Below are 16,111 nucleotides of genomic sequence, written 5' to 3' on the forward strand. Positions count from 1 at the left end.
CGATGAGGACGACGAGCATTCAGTTGAGCTTCCCTGAGATGGTTTCTGACAGTTTGTGCAGAAATTCTTTGGTTATGCAATCCAATTGTTTCAGCAGCTGTCTGAGTGACTGGTCTCAGACGATCTTGGAGGTGAACCTGCAGGATGTGGAGGTCCTAGGCTGGTATGGTTACACGTGGTCTGCGGTTGTGAGGGCGGTTGGATGTACTGCCATATTCTCTGAAACACCTTTGGAGACGGCTTATGGTGGAGAAATGAACAGACAATGCACGAGCAACAGATCTGGTTGACATTCCTGCTGCCAGCATGCCAAATGCACGCTCCCTCAATGCTTGCGACATCTGTGGCATTTTGCTGTGAGACAAAACTGCGCATTTCAGAGTGGCCTTTTATTGTGGGCACTATAAGGTACACCTGTGCACTAATCATGTCAGATCAGCATCTTGATGTGGCACACCTATGAGGTGGGATGGATTATCTCAGCAAAGCAAAAGTGCTCACTATCAAACATTTAGACAAATTTGTGGACAACATTTGAAAGAAATGGTAATATTGTTTATCTGGAATGAATTTTAGATCTTTGAGTCCATCTCATGAAAAATGGGAGCAAAAACAAAAGTGTTGCATTTATATTTTTGTTGAGTGTACATTTAAGTTCCCATCTTCCAGTGTCTAACATTTGCTGCATGTTTCTTCAATGTAGATGATTTTTTTGTTCTGCTTTGTTTTCAGCGTTAAAAAACTCACAATGGCTAAGAAAACAACTTTACTTTATTGAGTTTCAGGGGACTAGTCTCCTGTTTCAATGTTTCCATGGTGATTTTGTTGGTTAATTATACAGCAAGATGTGTTTGATCAAACTGGTGTCACTTACACACCATGATGAAAAATTAATGTTTTTTGAACAGTCGAAACCTTCATATGTGCACCTGAAACTTTGTCTAGAAAAATGCATCTTGTTTTGTTTTTCAGTTTTTGTAGTTTTCTGTATTTAAATCTGATTACATTGATGATCATCTTTTAATGGGGTCGCCTCAAATACAGCAGAAATGTTCTGACAGATCTCTAATGTCTTCCAGTTGTTTTAAGGCCAAACAATCTTCTCCTCAACAGACTCAGGTGAGGAAATGATCATCTTCTCTATGCAGATCCTCAGTAATTGTTCATGTTTGTGACTTCATATGCATTTCCCAGCAGGATCTATTTTATATTACTACCTTTACCAGACTTTTAAATTCCAGATCAGTTAATGTTTTGCATAAACGTCTCAATAATAATAATACATCTCAGCAGGGCTATACATATATATATTTTTATTTTTCTATCCGACAGAGTCAAACAGGTGTTGAATCTGATGTTCAGATATCAGACGACAAAGAAACAAAAGGAGAAGTTCATTATGGAGAAGTGAACATCATAAAGAAGTCACCTGAAGCTTCATCTTTGCCAGTGCCGGACGGCGAACAGACGTCGGTGTACGCTCAGGTCAAAGTGCCAACGGCAGAGAAATCCACAACACAGACCGCTGAGAGTCCAGAGAATCTCTACGCTCAAGTGAAGAAGAATTAATGTTCGTTTGTACGATAAAATCAGGATTTATTTGTGCAATAAGTAAGATCTTGTCAGACATGGTAGACATGTTTTTCTGAATGTGCTCATCCTTAGTTTAATTGTTCTGTCGCTTTTGATTTCATACTTTGCAAAGATTTCAGTTATTTTGTACTTGCTTTAACAGTGGGATCTGCAGATGGATCTCCTTGTCATGAAATGATTTCTGAAAAGAAAATAGTTTTAAAAGCAGAGCATAATTTATTTTCCTTCTCATTTGAACCTTCTTAAAAACTGAAGGTTAATTTAAGACTGTGTGTGTGTTTATGTTTTATGGCTTGCTAGAGTGTCAACCATAACATTTTCAGTTTATCCCCTGCTGGTCACAGAAAAACGTGTTGAAGTAAAAATGTGACCAAACTAATTCAAGTAAGTTTGTAAAAGTAATTATTTTCACAGGAGCTACTGTGGTGTGGCACCTCTTACAGAAATATAAGTGATATAAAAGTTAATGACTCTTTTTGTCTGGTTAGAACAGAAAATAGGCTGGGCAACCGTGCCGTGGTAGCTACGTCATACTTCCTGTAGGCCATAGGAATTGAATGCAGCCAGTGTTTGGGTAGCATAGCGTTAGAACTAGTTACATGATGATGGGTTTCTTGCTCAGACATTTGCATAGTGTTTACATAGGTTTTGTAGCACTGGAGCCTTTATGTAATATGTAGTGTGTCTGACCTGTGACAGTCAGAGATAGCCTCTCTGGCAGCCTGGCCTAAAAGTGGAGCTCACATGAAACCCGCCATAGAGTCAGAGGTGCTGCAGTATGATTTATCTAAAGGAACCTCCCCTAATTTGCCATCGAAACCAAGACCAGGTCTTACATTCTTCCAACAAGCTTTGAAAAGAAATGCTGGTAGCCATATTGCAGATTTTATTTTTAAATATATTATTGAATGTTTTGTGTATGTTTGCCTTGGTCAAATGTGACGTGTAATATTTCTCCTGAGCTTGGCATTTGAGTTCTTCTCAACTCTTCTTATTCAACAAGTTTATTAGAATTGTTATTTACATTTCTCTCTCTCTACTAGATTTGTTTATTTTTTGGTAACAGAATATGCATCACCTTAAATGTGACAAAGGTTTTAAACCTTTTTATCGCCTTCTTTTCACATTTGTGAATGGGGTGAGCAAATGTTTTATATCTGATAAAACAGAATGAATCATAAGAAACTCATTCATTATTTTCTGTACCAATTTCCTCCTGTTTGCTCTGCCAGAGCTCTGGAACCTTTGCAAGAGATGCCAACAAGGTGGGGCACTTTGCAGTGATTTACTACGAGTAAAAGTGATTACCTTGATAAAAGTAAAAGACGAATAAAATAAAAGTTAAAAGATCCTTGCAAACATTTTACTTTAAAAGTTACGTAGCTCATTTCTATGAGCAGAAGAAAGCTCTGCTTGTGGTTTTCACAAAGCAAATGAGAACATGTTGGTCTCAAACTGTTCAAATTATAGGAGCAACTTTATAAATAATAATGTAACACAAAATAATTTTAGCAATGTGACATCATGAATATTTTGAAGTATTATAATATGGGCATGGTACGGTGGCCGACAGGTGCAAATGCGCAGCAAAAGAGAAAACATGCAAACAAAAAAGAAGACACCCCCGAATGAAATGCAGCAAACAAAAAGAGAGACGCAAACACCCCCGAATGAAATGCAGCAAACAAAAAGAGAGACGCAAACACCCCCGAATGAAATGCAGCAAATAAAAAGAGAGACGCAAACACCCCCGAATGAAATGCAGCAAACAAAAAGTGTTGAAAACGGAAGTGCTCCAGACCACTAGGGGGAGTCAAAGAAAATAGTATTCATTTCTATGGGACCAGATGCAAGATTCAGAGAAAGAAATTTGAAAGAAAGTAAAGGTATCTCTCTGAATCTTGCATCTGGAAAGTGTGATTATTGTGAGAAGTCTGAAACAATAGAGCATGTTATTTTAGAGTGTTGTAAGTATGAAGAAGAGAGAAGATGCATGCTGAGAGAGTGTGTAGGTATTAAAGAAAGGTTTAATTTAATAGAATTTTTGAGGAGAGATTTCGGGAGTAGACATATTCAAATAATTATTCGGTATCTTAAAAAAACAAAGCTATTTCATAGGATATGAGTAGAGCAAGTTGGGTGTGAATGTGTAAAGAATATCAAAGAGGGGTATATAAAGCTATAAGCAAGTTGGATAATATAAGCAGGTGTGTATGTGTGGGGGTATGTTTAATCAGGAGTTAATGGAGGGAAAAGGTAGAAAGTGAAAGTTTATAGACCATCTCGAACCACACTCCATACTGGTAAGTGGCGGTAATGCTACTGTAAGTTTGTTGCCAACCGCCAATAAATACCAAGAAGAAGAAGAAGAAGAATCTTGCATCTGGTCCCATAGAAATGAATACTATTTTCTTTGACTCCCCCTAGTGGTCTGGAGCACTTCCGTTTTCAACACTTTTTGTTTGCTGCATTTCATTCGGGGGTGTTTGCGTCTCTCTTTTTGTTTGCTGCATTTCATTCGGGGGTGTTTGCGTCTCTCTTTTTATTTGCTGCATTTCATTCGGGGGTGTTTGCGTCTCTCTTTTTGTTTGCTGCATTTCATTCGGGGGTGTTTGCGTCTCTCTTTTTGTTTGCTGCATTTCATTCGGGGGTGTCTTCTTTTTTGTTTGCATGTTTTCTCTTTTGCTGCGCATTTGCACCTGTCGGCCACCGTAGCATGGTGTTTCTGTGAAGCTTCTCTGTGGTTTTTCTTGTTCTGTGAAACTGGCAGATATTCATCCCATTGTTTGTCTAATAAATGCACTGTTCCAAAAATTTAAATTGGTTGGTTTAAAAATGAATAGGTTAACATCCTCTTTCACGACAATAGGAAGGATAAAAAGTGCACCAGTAAACTCTGAAGTGACATTGACTTCCAAACACAGAAGTTGCTTGTTGGATGTTTTGCTCACTGAGTGAAATTCCTACGAAACCAGATGAACATTTTTCTAGTTTTATCTGCACATTATTCAGGTAAGAACATTTTTAAAATGAAAAATGCTTTTGACAATATGTCTTTTCCTAAACCAGTCTTTTTCTTTGCTATAAAAACTGCCACTGTTTTCATGTTTAAAATTGTTGCTTTAAATTATACATTGAATTTGTTATCAAAAAGCTATGCTGCAGTTGTTCTTGAGCTCTGTGTCATGTAGTGTAAGTCTGAAGATGGACCAAAATGAAGACAGGAGCTTGGACATGCTCTTTTACTGATTAAAAAAGGAGACCTGCTTTTCTCCTCGGGAAATCCTGGGAAAGTGACACCATATATACTTGTAAAATAAAGAGCTCCTCTTCAAACTGGCTTCTAAAGTTTAAAAACAAAAACAAAATGAATCACTAGTGTTATTTTTCTGGTTACCTGCCAATAATAAATCACATATTTGACTAATATTATACAATAAAAATAAACTCTAACCCTATTACTCTATAATCTCCTTTATTCAGAATAACTTCTAAATAAAGGAAATTTCATTATCATTTACTAATTCCAGAATTTCCACATTTTGGCAACAACTTTCCCCAGATAGTTTTTAGTGAAGATGTCTGTAATCATTATTTAACATTTTTCAATCGCATTAGTTATAACTAACTGTTGTACTTTTTCTTACTTTTTTAAGTTTTGTGTTTCAATTCACAATTATTATGATTATGATTATTATTATTATTAATAATAATAATAATTATTAATTATTATTATTAATTATAATTAATAATAATAAGAGATTATTATTAATAATAATAATAATAATAATAATATTATTATTATTAAGCATGTTCATTGTTAAGGTGATCACAATTCATGTTATTCTTGTGTTTTTCTGACTGTGTCAGCTTATATGTAGGCTACACTATGACGTGACCCCATAGTGTAGCCTTCACACAACACACACAACACATATCACACACATGAATGCACGAATGCACAAACTCTTCTCACTACATGCAATATATCTCTTCAATGAACATTTCAATTCCTTTTTCCTGAGATTCAGCCAATTAATCTCACCTCTTAATCAATCTGACCTCTTTAACCGGGTCTCATCTCTCTCATCCTCCAGCAGCAATGAATCCCCTCATAATCTCTGATTCTCCCTCCTTCTCTGGAGCTGCATCTGCTCCAGTGGTTGAAGTTTGTGTGGTTCATATCAGTCAGGTTGACACATTTTTCTGTCTACTTTGGCGATCTTTAGTCTTTGCTCTCACAGTTCACAGTTTTTCTGGACCCGCTCCACCACAAATCCCCTCCGATCTGCTGAAATTACAAAATTTATATCCTCGAAGGAGAATGGAGGGATGGATCAAGGAGGAGAGATTTCATTGGATTAACAAAATGTCCTTCAAGAAAATGTACCAGTGGACTGTTGTGATTGATGAAAATTATTTTGAACATAATTGGCAAACCGGACATTGCTCAGGATGCCGGACGCCCGCTCCACTCCTAAAGTAAACAGGCTGGAGCACAAAGAGGAAATATAGATGAATAAATTAACTAACATATATTCATTAAAATGGCAACATATAAGTAAGCAAACTTACAAAGTGATGAATACAAACCCAAGTGAGACTAAAAGTCCAAACACATACAGATCATGACCTGCTAAACAAATTGCTAAATTAATTTTTACATGAAATTTGTTTAAAACACTGGATTGCAGTAGTTGTTCTCATCTTTTTACAGTCTGATGGCGGCTCTGTCTGAGAACGTGTTGACAGTCAGCATGTTACTGAGTGTCGTCTTTCTTCCAGGTGAGATGTTTGTTCTCTTCCTTTCATTTGGAGACATCACATGAGTCATTACTCTGAAATATTTCATCTTGATATTGTTTAGAGGCTCAACATTTAACAGTTTCCTCCTTAACACAAGTGGACTTCAGGAAGAAGTTTGACATCATGTAGCCACTTACCAGAAATAGAGACTTTGTGGATGTGATGAAGACCTGAAAGAGTTTTTACTTTGTACTTCTTAGAAGAAACAACATCACTAAGAAACTGCTGCTGTCCTTTTATCTTTGCATTATCTTAACTTACTGTCTTTGTACAAAGTATTCCAGCTGCAAACTAACTCAATAAAAAAAGCTCCACAGGTGCTTTAAGGTCTCCCAGCAGATAATCCACTGCAAACTAGAACTGTATAATTCTCACTAATTCAGGAACATCATGAAAATTCTCCAATGACATGAACTTCTGCCTTTGGGCAGACGTTTCAGATCTGTAAAGACTAAAACCAAATAGACGGAGAAACAGTTTTTACCCATCAGCCATCACCATGCTGAATGCTGTTAAGTGGTCAACTTGACATTGTCTATTTTTTTTATGTCTGTTTTAGTTTTTATCTGGATAACTGCATCCAAATTTGATTGTATAATTTTTCATTGTTACAATGACAATAAAAATGTATTCTTATCTATTCTAAGAAATTTATCTGCAGGAAGATTTTGCTCCACATCATGTTCATTATTTTTCTTTTTTTATAGGTGCTTTGGCTGATTGTCCCAATCCAGACCTTATTGCTAACACACCTGGGCAGATGGAAGCTCTGAGTGGATCTTGTTTGCAAGTTCCATGTAGCTTCAATTCAACACATCCAATATATCGCAAAACTAATGTTTATTATGGAATCTGGTTGAAAAATATTACGACTTTGAATCAAAATCCAAGTTGTATTATTTTCAACAGCTGTGGGTCAGTTAACAAATATTCACTGAAAATGATTGGAAACCTGAGTGAGAAAAACTGCACCACTCTGTTTCCTGATGTAAATACGAGTTATACTGACACATACTACCTCCACATTGAGAACGGGTTATTTAGGGCAACAGATGTTTGTTATCCTCTTCATATAAAAGTAAATGGTAAGAAACTTTTTGCTTGTTTATACTATATCTGGCTGAACCGCTGTAAAACAATATTATCAAACATGTTTATAATATTACTTGTACTTTCACTCTAAAAGAGAATTGTGTGTTAAAATGCAGAACTTTAAAATTTTTGATTACATTATTTTCTTTAGGACGTTGTAATTGTAAACAAATAGTGAATTTATGATTTTATATACTCAAATATTGATTGATGGACAATCATTGCCCAGGGTTTTTCAGAAATAACAAGAAATATTGTCGATGACTTTAAAAAAAATTCTAACTTTTGTCCTTGATACATGACCTAGGGATTATTGAGGATTTAAAACAATTAAAACAAGTGAAAAAAAATAGATGACTAAAACTTGAAAATGAGACGTCCATTCCTAACCTGTTTTTTTAATGTGAAACCGCAGATTCTCCTCAGCGTCCCAGCATTGATGTTCCCTCTGACCTGAAGGAGCATCAGTCTGTCACTGTAACCTGCTCAGCTTTCACTCCCTGTCCACAATCACCTCCTGAACTCACCTGGAATCTCCAACAAGACTCTCTCAGACAAACAGAGAAAAACACAGATGGAACCTTTACAACTAAAATCCAGGAGACCATCACTCTGTCAGACACACATGATGGATACAACATCATATGTTCTGCCAGATATCCTGTGATTGGAGGAAACAAGACAGAAATGACAGAAGTGACTCTCAGTGTTTCATGTAAGTGATCCTGTCAGCAGGTCATGGTTCAGCTGTTTCTGATCAATAAAGTTCAAGTGTGTCTCATTTTCCTCAGATGCTCCTAAAGACACCTCAGCATCCATCAGTCCATCAGGTTTGGTGTCAACAGGTACCTGGGTGGAGCTGAGCTGCTCCAGCAGAGCCAAACCTCCACCCAGCTTCACCTGGTTCACGAACAGCGAACATGGAGCCATTAATGTGTCTGTGGGGCCAGTTTACAAATTCAACGCTACTGAGGAAGAAAAGTTTTACTGTGTGGCTACAAATGATCTGGGTCAACAAAAATCATCTGTGATTCTTGTTGATATTAAAGGTAATACATTAACTTCCACGCATTTTGTCATGTTCTTTTAGGATTATATTTTGTCTTGGATCATGTTTCAGAATTCATATTTTGTCACTTTTATAAAGAATTACTGTTAATTCAGATTCTGGCTTATAAAGAAAATAAAAAAAAAAATTATAAAACATCCCATTTGAGATATCTGCAGTAAAAAAGAATTATGAGGATTCACTTCATTGTCTTTCTTGTTGCAGATGATCAAACATCTGAATTCCAGATCCTTAATATATTGAAGATCCTGGGGATTGTATTGCTCTGCACTAGCATCATCATCTTTGAGTGGTGAGATGCTTTTCTATGAGTTGATACTTTGCAGCTGTTGTTAGATGTTGGTGTTTAAATATTTTTTGTTCTTTCAGCTGGTTCAGATTCTCCAAGAAACCAAACAAGGTAAACTAACTGAGTTGTTTGCATTGTAACACAAACAATGTGTTGCAATTTGTTAGAAAAGATTGTTCAGGCAACAATATTTTATTTTATGTTTAAGGATCTTAGAAACGGATAAGGTGAAAATCCAGTGTCCTTATCATAAATGATAAATATTCTGCATATATGTATATAATACTTAAACTTCTAAAATTAGAGGCTACAGTGAGTTACATTCCCTCAAATACATCCATACACTGATGTACAGGATCATTAGGTAACTCAGGGTTCAATTTTACCCAAAGACACTTCAACCATGATGAAAGGAAGCTGGAATTGAACTCACAACCAAATTTCAGACGATTACCACAAAGATACAATTTACCATCTCATTAAAGGACAAATGTTGTATTTTGTATGTTTAGTTGGGAATCCAGTGAGACTGAAAGCAAAGAGACCAGCCTCTATTTTCTCTGAAACAGTTTGAGCTCAAGTACATTTACTGTAAAATACATTTTGTTTTTTCTCTACACAGGAAACAGAAGAACCAACCTATGTCAACAATGCGATGGTGACTAAAGCATCATGAGCCACAAAAAGACCAAGAAGATGTCAAGGCCTCTGTCAGAGAGAGGATTTATTATTTCTATCCAATTGTTCAAGTTTGTGTCTCAAGAAGCTTTTTTCTATGTGCAAAGACCAATAGGTGGAGGTCTGGATACACTGTGGACGCGTCACCAGTCCATCACATCCCCATTCGTTGTGCTTTAGAAATTACTTATTATTTTTTGACACTTTGTTTCAATATAATACTTATTGACTAAAAAGTAATGCTTTGGTAGAACACTGTAGTATATACAGTATATATACAGTATATATACTGTATATACATATACAGTATATTTATATACTGTATATGTGTGTGTATGTGGAAGGTTGAATAGCTTTCCTTAGTTTTTCACCTCAGTTTATAAGACAAAACTACTCATCATATTTTCCTGAATCAGAAACTCAGTGTAGGATGTCGTACGTCGTATATATTGCAGTTTCCGAAAGAGTTAACAGGTGTGTACACAGGATGATTTCTAAATCATGCTTTCATAAAGGTGTTCATGTAATATGTGCAGAATGGAGTTTAGTACTCTTATGTAGCAGATCCATGACAGGTTTCAGTATTTGTTGTGCGTAGTTCTGAACTATTCTTGTTTATGTTTTTGGTGTTTTGATTTTTAAACTTATGCTGAATATGTTCATTCCTTCTCTATTTGCATTTTCTTGTCTTTACCACATGTTTTGTAAATTATTTTCCCCCCAATTTGCCACTATGGGCTGCACGGTGGTGCAGTTGGTAGCACTGTCGCCTTGCAGCGAGAAGGTGCTGGGTTCGATTCCCAGCCTGAAGTCTTTCAGCATGGAGATTGCATGTAGGTTCTCTCTGGGTACTCTGGCTTCCTCCCACAGTCCAAAACATCACTGTTAGGTTAATTGGTCTGTCTAAATTCTCCATAGTTGTCTGTCTCTGTATGGAAATTTAGCTGAATAACCAGATTATAGATTTATATGAACGACTGGAGAAGCTCCACAATCACCTTCTTTCTTATTGCTTTATCAATGCCCTCACAGACAAATGTCCTTTTATTATTATCAAGTGTATTAAAAATATGTATTATTACTCTTTCTCTCACTGTTGTGAGAAACTTTGTACACAGATTTCTAGTTATTAAGGTTTCAATATATTCTTCAGCTGCTGTAAGATCCAAGACGTTTTTTTTGCCGTGATTATCTCAAACTTGGAAATAATTTATCAAACATTTTGAGCTACATCCTTTTTGTTATCATGTTTATATTATGACATCATCATTTGTAAAATACTGAGGAAATCTAGTAAATCTGTAGTTGGTTGAAATAAATGTTTAATATATTCCCCAAGCCCTTGAAACTATTGTTATTTCTATCCAACAGTTTGCTAAAAGTCTCTTGTTCAGCTATTCATAGAAAGCAGTTGATTTGTTCTTTCATTTATTGTATTTAATTTCAGTCCTTATTGACCTGTGCTTTTTGAAATCCCTGTATGGTGTTTTATTTCATTTACCAACATTTTACTGAGCTTCTGTGTATTCCTTATGAGTACATTTTTTTATCGGATATTCAAAGAATCATAATTTTCACCTTAATGTGAGCCATAAATGTAATCTTCCTTCAATATTTACTCCCAGTTTTGTGGAGATAATTAGTACCTGACTTATCTAAGCAAAGATAAGAATGTTACTATCATTATTTTTCAAGCAAACTACGTTTGGTGGTACACCATCGGAAGGGAACTGGACATTGTTTGTATTAATGTATTCGCAAAAACTGATAAAAAGGTGGAGAAATGCTACTGAAACATCTTTTTTAACCAAGTTGCAAATTGTATCTTAATGATCATTTAGATTCAATTCATCTTTGAATTATCTAAACAAAATAATATTTTCCCTTTTTCATTTAGAAGTTGTCACAAGCAACAAAAAATGGGTATATCATTCATAATATCATTAATTAATAATCCAATTATTTTATGATATCAACGGCATATCTGTTGATGTTGCGCTGCTCCATGGTGTTTCCTGGACAAGTCAAATGTCTGTCCTAAGAACAGAGACAAGCAGCTACACACACTCACTCTTAAAGGTAAAGTTAGTGTTGCTGGTTATCCTCCAGAGGTGTTGGAGGAATCACACCTGTGCCTTGAAGCCGTGAGGTCAGTCGGAGCCAGCTCTCACCTGACTGCAGCAAAATAAATCCAGACTTGCTGAACCCTAGTTAGATTATCCGTGATCCTCGGCGCAGCTGCAGCTGTTCTCTTTTCTACTCATCAACTCTTTCAGATATTGAAGAGTCAAATCGTTGCTTCATTAGTTTTATTATTAGTTCTCCCTTTGGGCTAAAAATCAAACTAACTCAACGGTCAATGATCAGCAAATCCAATGAGACTTGTCTGTGTCAATCTATGAGCTTTAAAATCTCCACCTATTTCATGTCCAAACATGGAGTAGGTGGAGGCAAAATGTTTGCACTTGTTCATTTTTACTCTGACAATGAAATTAGCAATGAGCCAACATCCTCTTTTTTAAAAAGGAGAATGAATAAATATACATGTTGTTGTTGATTTGACATTGTTTCCAAAACGGAGAAGTTAGTCCCTGGCTCTGCAGCTCATCAGCTGAAATTCTCACTTTATTTGATTTAAAGATAAATATTTGAACTGTTTTATCTTCTGATTCAGATGAGAACACGTCTGTGTTCAATCATTGCTGATTTTTACAAGGAAACTGTATGGTTTCTTACTTTTAAAATATGTTTTAATGTTTATTTATTTAAGCCATTTTTTTCATTTGTGTTTTGGCCTTCAAGTATTGTGAATGTAATGTTAGCATTTGAAAAAGCTCCATTTTAAGAATGTAGTTTTGTTGTAAAGCTTTCAGAGCTTTATTCAGATGTGAATTTGATTTAAAACACTAATATTAAACCATAACTCTCAGATCTTTCAGTCCAGTGTAAGAGAGCTGATGGAGGACTGTGAGAGCTGTTTGTTTACTTCTTTTCAATTAAATAATGTTCAGTCTGAAATACTTGATCGTGATATTGTTTGAAGATTCCACATATAATATTTTACAGCTGAACTGGAGCTTCTATATCATGAAGTTTATCTGTAGTGATTTTTTTTCCTCCAGGTTATTTGAGACTCTTTTTTCAAATGTTTTTACTGTTTTGCACATCATGTTTTGCACAGGTTAATGTGTTTTATTATTCCTTTATTATAACAATGGATTTCTTCTTGGTACTCATCCATAAAGGACATCTCTGAGAAGTAAACACCTAATAATCGTCCCTTAATCAAATTTTCCCACCTGAGATCCAAACTTTTTCTTGGTGGGTTTGAAGTTGTGCTATTCATCGCTAAAGTCAATGTTCAGGTAGAGAATAACATCATCGTCATAATAAACTGATTTTGTTTTACACTTAGGATTAAATCACAATGTATGTAAATAGTTTTAATCTGCCTATGTAATTGAAGTGCCTTATAATGATATTATCATTTCTGAATGGGAATTTTATGTAATTGTCCTACAGTTTCTTGAGATGACGTTTTGCTGTGAAATTATGCATAAAAATAATCCATATTGAAATAAATCAGAAAGTTAATGTATAGATATAATTCTCCTCTTCTGTGTTGTACACCATGGCAGATAATGTGTTTGAAAGGCTAACATCCTCTTTCACAAAAGAGGATGCACTTTTGTCATAAACAAGGATAAACAGCCACTTGTCCAGCTGTGACTTTAAAATTGACTTTCAAAACAGAAAGTTGATCTGAGATGCTTTGAAAATTCCACAGAGTCCGAATTGATTTTTCTTGTGGTTATCTGCAAAATATTTAGGTAAGAAACAGGTGCCGATACATGTGTTGTGACAACACATGTTTTACAGTCTTGTCTTTCCTATAAAAACTGCCATTGTTTCTATTTGAGAACTAGTTGTGTTAAGTACACTACTTATTATTTAAAAGCACATTTTTATTTTCAGCTCATGTGTCATGTAGCTGCAACTTTCTACCTAAAGGAGCCCACGAAGACCATTAACTGCATGCTCTAGTGATAACTAAGAAACTTACAACGATTTTGCCAGGGTAAGAAACAGCAGCGACAACAGAGAAACTGATGAGAGCATCAGTGGAGAGCAATGATTATAAAAAGGCCTAAATACTCTGAGACTGACAGAGAGACAGAAGATGACAGACAACAAATTAAGGTCTAAGAGAGCAAGCCACATGCAAAGTTGACAAATTTAATGGACTTTTAATACAAGTTTTAATACAATTTTGCACTAAACGTGTCATTATTTACCGAATGACACTTCATGCCAACAGTCTTAAACATTCATGAAAACGCCTTCATGTTCATCACAGGAGTTATGTCATGTTTATCACAGTGTAATGTCAGTTTTATGCACACCCCGTCGAATAAAGTGTTACCAGGTTTTCATACAAAGACATTACTAACAGCTACTTTTCGTCATATGGTTATCTGGAAACAAAAGACTAAATAAATATCGTTGTTCAAACTGGATTCCCAGCAGAGCATTCGCATTCTGAAGAGAAAGGTCAACATTTGTCTCTTCGCAGCAGTTTTATTAAAATTTTAAACAGCATTGTCACTTCTCCAAACATGGGGATGAGGGCTGTATCGATGTGCTTTGACATGATTATTTTCATAAAGGCTTTTAAGTAGAATGTCAGTGAGCTGAACTCAAACCTGTTTCTTTCAGTAAAGGTGGAACCATGTACAGTTTGAAAGAGCTTGAATTTCAGTGCAAAGGGAAGTAATGGAAATTTCGACTCTTGACAGTCACACATGAGCTTTGTTCTCGACACTGCCTGACATTTTGGCCTGCATGTGTTAGCCAGACACTAAAGTTGGTGAAGTACCACAGACAGCTAACTCCTATACTGGAAATGGAAATAGAAGAAAATACATTTTTTGTGTATCAAGAATTGCTGAAAGACTTTGTTGGAGTAAATGATATCCAACCGTACCAGTATAACCCTAAACCGACAGACAGACGTTCAGGATTCAGTAGAAACTCTTCAGATTTGGACTCTGATGATCAAGACCGCCATCGCCAACAAGACGACACACATAACAAATAAAAGTTGGGAACGTAGAAAGATGAGCTTGAGAAAAGCTCCTCATTTCAATACAACAGCAGAAAAAAATGACAAGTGGTTGGATTTGTTTATATTTTGTCCTGGTCATATATTGATATATTTACAATTCAAAAATAATGGCTGTTGTTTTTCTGCAGCTGTTGATGAAGCTACTACATGCCACAAACACATTAAAACTAATCATCTATAAACAAATCAGTAAGCTCTATTTCTTTATCATGAGTACTTTAGGAGTCTTTATATGATTCATTTTATAATATGATACAAGTTTAATTATCAGTACTTACTGTTTTATATCAACACTAGACAGTGAATTAAACTTAATTTGGGGGCGTGCCGTGGTGGCGTAGCGGTTAGCGCGACCCGTATTTGGAGGCCTTGAGTCCTCGACGCAGCTGTCGCGGGTTCGACTCCCGGACCCAACGACATTTGCCGCATGTCTTCCCCCCTCTTTTTCCCGGTTTCCTGTCAGCCCACTATCATATAAGGGACACTAGAGCCCACAAAAATACCCCCTGGAGGGGCTAAAAAAAAAAAAAAAACTTAATTTGGATGTTTGGAAGAAAATGTCGATTTTGCTTTTGGTTAGATGAACCCCAAATTTAACCAACCCTTACAAAAATACAACAAATGTTCCTTATATTGCAAAATGCCCTGTGTGTTAATTATCTTCAAAAACAAACTATTATTCAACACACAGTGGATACAAGTGTCATGTTACAAGGAAGTAATCAGTCAAACAGACTCTGAAAAGCTAATTCTATACCAAACTTCCTCTTTTGCAAACGAGGAAGAAAACATACGGCTCCTTGATTTCATACAACATGAACTTTTAAACAGAGAAGTTGTTCTTTTGGATCTTCTGCTCACCTGCTGAAATTTATATTCTCCTTAATTTGAAGCAATTTTGTTACAGGTGTTGATTCATTGGGTAAGAACATTTTATGAACTACATTTCTTTTGCAGCTTTTAAAGTAATAAATTACTTTTTTGCCGTAAAAAAGCTGTTGAGATTAATGTAATGAATTATACTTGACTCTGTTTGCATGTTTTTCATTTAGTTTAACCACTTCTGAGAAAAAGCCATTGATTTCCATCCTTTCTAACGGAGTATGGTCTGTATATTCTTGTTTATAATATGTCAGTTTTAATTTGCTGCCAAATTATTTATCCAAAAGAAACTTTGATTTAAAACCTGAAAAATATTTTTCTGAGATCTTCTCCACTTTGACAGACGAAGGACGACTATCAGTCCGATGGCGGCTCTGTCTGAGAACATGCTGACAGTCAACATGTTACTGAGTCTCTTCTTTCTTCCAGGTGAGATGTTTGTTCACTTCCTTTCATTTGGAGAATGTGAGACATCACATGAAACATTTTTATTGTCTAAAATATTTCATCTTGATCTTGTTTAAAGTCTCCACATGTAACATGATGCAGCTAATCTGGAGTTTGTGGATCATGAAGT

General features: G+C 35.7%; 1 protein-coding gene across 2 annotated transcripts in view; it reads left to right on the forward strand.

Annotated features, from left to right (window-relative positions):
- The window catches only part of LOC116711533 (sialic acid-binding Ig-like lectin 10), a 66,415-nt gene that overhangs the window by 36,167 nt on the left and 14,137 nt on the right, over positions 1-16,111 (forward strand). Inside the window, exons 8-12 of one of the 2 annotated variants that reach the window (XM_032550863.1) lie at positions 7,907-8,206; positions 8,283-8,540; positions 8,765-8,852; positions 8,930-8,960; positions 9,472-9,888. In XM_032550863.1, coding sequence (XP_032406754.1) covers positions 7,907-8,206; positions 8,283-8,540; positions 8,765-8,852; positions 8,930-8,960; positions 9,472-9,525 — 731 coding nt within the window. In that variant the 3' untranslated portion in view covers positions 9,526-9,888. Of the gene's footprint in view, positions 1-7,906; positions 8,207-8,282; positions 8,541-8,764; positions 8,853-8,929; positions 8,961-9,471; positions 9,889-16,111 lie in introns of those variants that run through there. The other variant, XM_032550862.1, reaches the window with a different exon arrangement.

Source organism: Xiphophorus hellerii, chromosome 21, assembly GCF_003331165.1.
Source record: "Xiphophorus hellerii strain 12219 chromosome 21, Xiphophorus_hellerii-4.1, whole genome shotgun sequence".
Classification (NCBI taxonomy): Eukaryota; Metazoa; Chordata; class Actinopteri; order Cyprinodontiformes; family Poeciliidae; genus Xiphophorus; species Xiphophorus hellerii.